Genomic DNA, 7,774 nt, shown 5'->3' with positions numbered 1-7,774 from the left:
ATCCTTATTGACATATCCTTATTGCTATATCCTTATTGTTATATCCTTATTGACATATCCTTATTGACATATCCTTATTGTTATATCCTTATTGACATATCCTTATTGATATATCCTTATTGACATATCCTTATTGACATATTCTTATTGTTATATCCTTATTGACATATCCTTATTGACATATCCTTGTTGTTATATCCTTATTGACATATCCTTATTGTTATATCCTTATTGACATATCCTTATTGCTGTATCCTTATTGATATATCCTTATTGACATATCCTTATTGACATATCCTTATTGACATATCCTTATTGTTATATCCTTATTGACATATCCTTATTGATATATCCTTATTGATATATCCTTATTGACATATCCTTATTGATATATCCTTATTGATATATCCTTATTGACATATCCGTATTGATATGTCCTTATTGACATATCCGTATTGATATGTCCTTATAAGTGTTAACCTGCTCTTATCTCGATGTCCCCGCAGCACTGCCCTCGTCTCAAGTTAGGCTCCATTCAAAAGAAGTCAAATAGAAGCTTCGAGGTGTTCTCCTGTGGAGCTACATGGTTGGCTTCCGCCGTCACTGTACTGCCTCTTGTTAACACACACACACACGCACACACATGAGCTGGGTCACAAGTAAACACGTTGTTTGACATAACATTTGGCATGTGAGGCTGAGGTTGCATGACAATGATTGATTAGTAAGTCTGATTAATTGTATTAATAATTGAGGGTTAATATAGTCCAACAGACCATTTATGATTTACACCAGTGTTCACTTCATTCCCCCAGAATGCATTCTGCTACCACACACGTGCATTAAAGAAGTCGGAGGTAAAGTTCAAGGCGTCTTGAGCAGTTTCTTTAGATCTGACGACGTTCTTGAAGACTGCAGTGGCCACCTCGCACTCTTTATTCTTCGGTCTTGCAGGAATCTAAAGAGAAAGAAGAGAATGGCAGCCTCTTAGTGGTCATTAAGGTCAGCAAGGTCTTACAATGCATCAGACCACATAAAGGAGCAGTGTGTACACTTTAGGGAGATCTGTTATTAGCAATGGAATATAATATTCATCACTAAGTTGTCATCATCTGGAACTTGGAAGCGTTGTTGTCGAAGCATAGAATGAGCCCTGATATCTACGTATGGAGCTGGGCCTCTTCCTCGGAGTCCACCGTGTTTCTACAGGAGCCCAGAACGGACAAAACAAATATGGACTTGTTGTATTTTTGCATGACCCGAAGGTCACCATAGTTCTCCAACACCGCTGTGCATCACTATGGTTTCAGATGGTTGCAATCTGCAACTCACCACGTGATGCCACAAACACACTGCTCCTTAAAGCGACACGCAGCAACAGATACGACGTATTCACCGTTCAGCAACAACTGAGCCTTTTAGTACTGACTTACATGGCCCTCGAATGTAACTCATACCAATTTCATATATTGAATTTTGTTAAGTTCTTCAGATTGATGCAGTCCTTAGATCCATGAGGTTGAACTGGGGGTCAGAGTTGTGTGAATTGATTTCGTTGAGCTTTGTTGTGTCTCTATGATGTCACTGGGCTCAGACGGGAGACGATGCTCCCGTCAATATTTCATTGATGGCGGGAGCATCTAGTGTGCTCACCCAATTTATTTTGCATCTTTTCCATGCTTTTCTTCCAGCAACTAGTGTTTGTCGTATAGATGTGCAAGCTTTTGTGAATATTTTCATGGAGATATAAATATAACACACAATTGACAGGTTGGTTGGTCTAATATGGCCAAACATGCAGGTTGCTGCTTAATCTAAACAGGCCAGTTATCGCACTTCAGATGATCACTTTCACCGCTAAAGTCATACCTGGTTGCACACTGCTGTTCCGTAACGTACAAAAGTGGCAAAGTGCTCGCAGTTGAGGGTGAAGAGTTTATACTGGAAGTCCTGATCCAGGAGGGCGTCACACCGTGGTCTCATGTGCTCGGGTGCTGATGGTGTGAAGGTGTGATGGCTGTTACCGATCGAGATGCGGACACCCTTCGGGACATTCACCTCACCAAGAGGCACTCTGCGGATCTTGGTCATCCCGAGAAGAAGGTCGCCACAGACCGGGAAGATTTTTTGCAGGTAAGTACGTATGTTGTTCATAAGTTGCCTCTCATCTAAAGAAAGAGACAAGATATAGAAACATGCATCCTTTAGCCTTTATAGCATCCTTTAGCCTTTATAGCATCCTTTAGCCTTTATAGCATCCTTTAGCCTTCATAGCATCCTTTAGCCTTTATAGCACTGATAAATAGCAACATTCACCAAACCAGTCATGCCCTGAAAATAGTGTTTTATAGTCTCTGGAACTGAATCATTTATAAGCAAAGCTGCCATTATATTCAAGTCTTTCAACAAACAAGGGCAGAACAAGTGTAAACCTGTGTTTTGGTGTGTTGTGTATTTTGTGAAGGGTTAATGATTGAGGGCCAAACAATGGTGACAGGTTTGTGAAGCTTTGTTCCAAAGTGGATCTTTGGCATTTTGGGTTAATTTAGCTGTAAATTACAAGTGAGAAACTGGAAACATTGAATGCAAACTCAATAAAGAAAACACAATTGATCACATGACATTGTTCAACACTAGCAGGCAGAGTGCGATGAGCTACACTGTTCCGGCAGGAGGCCTGCACACAAACGGTCGTATATTAAAGCAGTTCGTCTGTCAGTTAGTGGAGCTCTAGCCCACAGGGAGAGGATGTATCAGCCCCAACACACAGCACTTGTTAGTACATATATTCACTGTTGGTTGTGGGCTTCTCGTGGCATTTGTTAACAAGAAAGCCGTATCCTTTAATACTAATGCTTTACGAATCAGTTATAAGAAGAACTGTCTGGGTTGCCAGGTTGTGAAAAATGTCTTTGGTTTGACTTCATCATTTAGCTCTTAAGATATTCAGGAACCATCTGGGCCAGAATACAGTTCTAACAACTCATTCACATTCACAGGTTTCCAGATGTCTACCTTGAGATTATTAAATTACATATTAAACACTATCACAGTAATTGGTAAAAATACAGCTTGTCTGAAGGGGCCTTATTAAAGAATGATAAATCAGAGAGTAGTCTTATTCCTCCAGTACATTTCAAAACATGTAATCAACCAACATCAATCAAAGAAACAATTCACACAGAAACAAATTCAGACAATGTAATCTACAACGCTGTACTCACCCGCAACAGCAAAATGGAATACATATCCATCTTCATCATAAACTCCCCAGTGTGAATATCCAATGGGGTAGGCAAATTCTATCAAGTCTCCAAATTTGGCCGTGGATGTGATTTCTTCAACCTGCAATCATTGCAAAACAAGAAAGCGTCTCAGACACATCTCCACCCTGCTCCACTCCCTGTCCCGCCTGGGAGCAGGTTTAACCAGATTGAGTTCAGGCAGAGTCGCTGTCACAAGTTCCACAGTAAACCATTACGATCACTAACACTGTATGTGAAGCTAATCACCGTGTAGCTTTGTTTGTTTGTAAGTCATGTTCTAACAGTTGTGATGACGTCGAGTTCTTGTCCAACGGAGGTCGATTGCACATATTCAAAGTTTCTTTGGACAAAAGTATCTGGTTAATTAATGCAATTCAATATAATACAAAAGTGCAGAATGTGTTTGACAGAGTTTTCTTCCTTTGGAAGACTGCGTCACATCGCTGTATTCTACTGCAGTGCACTGACTAACCTACAGAACAGTCAGAGTCACAGAGAGTACAGGTGATCATGCTACAGCATGAGCAGATGTCTGATCATCTTCAACACATTTTGTATTTCCGTTGTCACTGTTCCATTAGACAAAGTTCAGAGCTGTGCTACTTCTTTCTTATTAGTTCTTACCTGCTCTTGGAAATCCATATCTGGCTCCTTCAGTCAGCGTGGACGGTGGCTGATGAGCTGCTGGCAGGTTGCATGTGTGTTGTGTAAGAAACTGGTCTGACTGTTTGGAATCTACTTGAGGGGGAAAAAGACAAGTGATTGGCCAATACAGGGAGGAAGTATCACGTAACAGCTCATTTAAGAATGCTGCCACAAACAAGCTACACATTAAGAACGTTTATGAAGAAGTGTCAACATAACAAGCTTCATCTGCACTGAACTCTTTTGCTCTTGCTTGAAAATATATAAACATATATTGTTTACTTATTACTTCGGCTCAACTGTGACATTACCAAAAAATAACCAAACTCCATAAAGATGGTTTCTCTCAAAGAGACATGATTGAGGAAGCTGTAAATGAGTATGTAAGAGATTCTACTCAGTGAATATGAGGTTGTGTGTTCATCACTGGTCCCGCCGGCTGTGCCTGCATGTGATGTGTCTGTGCTGCATGTGATGTGTCTGTGTTGCATGTGATGTGATGTGTCTGTGCCTGCATGTGATGTGTCTGTGCTGCATGTGATGTGTCTGTGCCTGCATGTGATGTGTCTGTGCTGCATGTGATGTGTCTGTGCTGCATGTGATGTGTCTGCTGCATGTGATGTGATGTGTCTGTGCTGCATGTGAGGTGATGTGTCTGTGCTGCATGTGATGTGTCTGTGCTGCATGTGATGTGTCTGTGCCTGCATGTGATGTGATGTGTCTGTGCCTGCATGTGATGTGTCTGTGCTGCATGTGATGTGATGTGTCTGTGCTGCATGTGATGTGTCTGTGCCTGCATGTGATGTGATGTGTCTGTGCTGCATGTGATGTGTCTGTGCTGCATGTGATGTGTCTGTGCTGCATGTGATGTGTCTGTGCTGCATGTGATGTGTCTGTGCTGGATGTGATGTGATGTGTCTGTGCATGCATGTGATGTGTCTGTGCTGCATGTGATGTGCCTGTGCTGCATGTGATGCGATGTGGCTGTGCCTGCATGTGATGTGATGTGTCTGTGCTGCATGTGATGTGATGTGTCTGTGCTGCATGTGATGTGATGTGTCTGTGCTGCATGTGATGTGATGTGTCTGTGCTGCATGTGATGTGTCTGTGCCTGCATGTGATGTGTCTGTGCTGCATGTGATTTGATGTGTCTGTGCTGCATGTGATGTGATGTGTCTGTGCTGCATGTGATGTGATGTGGCTGTGCATGCATGTGATGTGATGTGTCTGTGCTGCATGTGATGTGTCTGTGCTGCATGTGATGTGATGTGTCTGTGCTGCATGTGATGTGTCTGTGCTGCATGTGATGTGATGTGTCTGTGCTGCATGTGATGAGATGTGTCTGTGCCTGCATGTGATGTGATGTGTCTGTGCTGCATGTGATTTGATGTGTCTGTGCTGCATGTGATGTGATGTGTCTGTGCCTGCATGTGATGTGTCTGTGCTGCATGTGATGTGATGTGTCTGTTCTGCATGGGATGTGTCTGTGCCTGCATGTGATGTGATGTGTCTGTGCTGCATGTGATGTGTCTGTGCTGCATGTGATGTGCCTGTGCTGCATGTGATGTGTCTGTGCTGCATGTGATGTGTCTGTGCATGCATGCGATGTGATGTGTCTGTGCTGCATGTGATGCGATGTGTCTGTGCCTGCATGTGATGTGTCTGTGCCTGCATGTGATGTGATGTGTCTGTGCCTGCATGGGATGTGTCTGTGCTGCATGTGATGTGATGTGTCTGTGCTGCATGTGATGTGTCTGTGCCTGCATGTGATGTGTCTGTGCCTGCATGTGATGTGTCTGTACCTGCATGTGATGTGTCTGTGCCTGCATGTGATGTGTCTGTGCTGCATGTGATGTGATGTGTCTGTGCCTGCATGTGATGTGTCTGTGCTGCATGTGATGTGATGTGTCTGTGCTGCATGTGATGTGTCTGTGCTGCATGTGATGTGATGTGTCTGTGCTGCATGTGATGTGTCTGTGCCTGCATGTGATGTGATGTGTCTGTGCTGCATGTGATGTGATGTGTCTGTGCTGCATGTGATGTGTCTATGCTGCATGTGATGTGATGTGTCTGTGCTGCATGTGATGTGATGTGTCTGTGCCTGCATGTGATGTGTCTGTGCTGCATGTGATGTGATGTGTCTGTGCTGCATGTGATGTGCTGTGTCTGTGCTGCATGTGATGTGATGTGTCTGTGCTGCATGTGATGTGTCTGTGCTGCATGTGATGTGATGTGTCTGTGCTGCATGTGATGTGATGTGTCTGCCTGCATGTGATGTGTCTGTGCTGCATGTGATGTGATGTGTGCCTAACGCTGGATGAATGGTGTGGATGGTTAGTCAGAGTCCTGATGGGCAGGTGGCACCTTGCATGGCAGCCCTTTCATCAGTGTGTGAATGGCTGAATGATGGCATGAGAGTGAAAGAGCTTTGAGTGAAAAAGAGAAATACAAGAACAAGTCCAGTTTACCATTTACTATCATAGTACGGTCATCAAAAAAAGTTGTAGCTTAGTATGTTATTAAAAATACTGTAGTGTAGTGTGGCATTGAAATGTGTATAGTGTGCTATAAAATGTCTTAAATAATACAGTAAAGTATGTTGTACAAAGTTTCATAGGGTAGTATGCCATAGAAAGCTCATAATAAATATCATACAGTATGCTATGAAAAGTATAGTACGTCATAAGAACTTTTTATAAAAATGCTACGGTACAATATGTTAAAGGTATATAGTATATATAGTAAAGCCATGAAGAAGTCTTCAAAAAGATCAGTTTACTATAAAAGGTTTCATAGTAGTGTCACAAGAATGTCACCATCAGTCTTAGTATAGCATGGCATTAAAGAAAGCACAGATAAATGTCATACTGCAGGACGTAGCATGAGGCGGTGTGTGTGGGTGGAACAACCCTTTTGACTTTCAGCGTCTGTATCCCAGGGAGAGGTGTAATGGCCTGCTGCTCTGAGTCATCTGAGATGAACCAGAAGCAGAGACAGAGAGAGGAGATGAGAGCGTGCACCATCGTTAAGTTGCAGGCTGTGCTGTCACAGGAAGGCACAGAATGGGCCAATGAGGTGACAGCGATACACTGAAGAATGCATGACAGCAGTGGCGGCTGGACAATAGAGGGCCATGGGGCATGGCCCCACCATGAGCCACAAAAAAAAAAAAAAAAAAACATTATAATAATCATAAATTATACAAATTGTCAATATTTGTGTTTTTGAACTATGGAATGTACCCAGTAATGTGTGTAAAATATGATATCTGCGCAAAATATATGCTTTTCCTGCTCGTCCTCTCTGCCTGTGTGCTCTCTGCTCGTGCTCTCTGAGAACGCGCAGCTTGGTGGGGCCTGATCGTTTTGGCCCAAAAGAGGCGGGTCTATGAAGCAGTTTAGCCAATTGCTGATTCAAGATATAAATGAGTGACATACAATTTAGCCAATCAGCGCCCTCAAATAGATTCAGCGTGGGGCCAGAACGATCAGGCCCCCCTCGCTGCGCGTTCTCATCAGGAGAAGTCTCTACAGGCGCCCGCGCCAGCGCGAGCACTCCTCCTCCAAGACCCGTTTGAGAGGAGAACTTTGAGGAGATTCTGCAGCCAAAGAGCTGATATCAGATCAGCCTGACCTCACAATCAGACAGCAGACTTGCGGGAAAGGGAAGCAGTACATGCGAAGCTTCTGTACTAGCTGTACACCAGACAGGTTTGGCTAGCTGGATGATGTCATGCTAATCATTTATTTAGCTTTTTAAAACAACGGGGACGGATCCAGCACGGACAGTTAGGGAGTGAGGGATGGGCCGGTAAGGAAACATGAGAACACCAGGGTAGGGAGTGAGGGATGAGGAGGTAAGGA

General features: G+C 43.3%; 1 protein-coding gene across 1 annotated transcript; it reads right to left on the bottom strand.

Annotated features, from left to right (window-relative positions):
* Window positions 1-655: 655 nt before the first annotated feature.
* LOC306776513 (phospholipase A and acyltransferase 4-like) lies at window positions 656-3,969 on the bottom strand. The gene is made up of 4 exons (XM_079267226.1): window positions 3,891-3,969; window positions 3,225-3,345; window positions 1,870-2,168; window positions 656-958 (listed from the first exon to the last, which is right to left on the bottom strand). The coding sequence occupies exons 1-4, from the start codon at window positions 3,906-3,908 to the stop codon at window positions 827-829; spliced, it is 570 nt and encodes a 189-aa protein (XP_079123352.1). The 5' UTR covers window positions 3,909-3,969; the 3' UTR covers window positions 656-826.
* Between the last annotated feature and the right edge of the window lie 3,805 nt (window positions 3,970-7,774).

Source organism: Melanostigma gelatinosum (assembly GCF_949748355.1).
Source record: "Melanostigma gelatinosum genome assembly, chromosome: 4".
Lineage (NCBI taxonomy): Eukaryota > Metazoa > Chordata > Actinopteri > Perciformes > Zoarcidae > Melanostigma > Melanostigma gelatinosum.
The sequence above is the reverse complement of the archived record's forward strand: the minus strand, read 5'-3'. Positions and strand labels throughout refer to the sequence as shown.

Bases quoted from the DNA above. Each gene is read 5' to 3' on its own strand.
- LOC306776513 (XM_079267226.1), bottom strand. The intron at 2,169-3,224 runs GTGAGTACAGCG...CTCTTTCTTTAG, and splicing joins ATTCCATTTTGCTGTTGCGG to ATGAGAGGCAACTTATGAAC. The intron at 959-1,869 runs GTATGACTTTAG...CTTTCTCTTTAG, and splicing joins GAACAGCAGTGTGCAACCAG to ATTCCTGCAAGACCGAAGAA.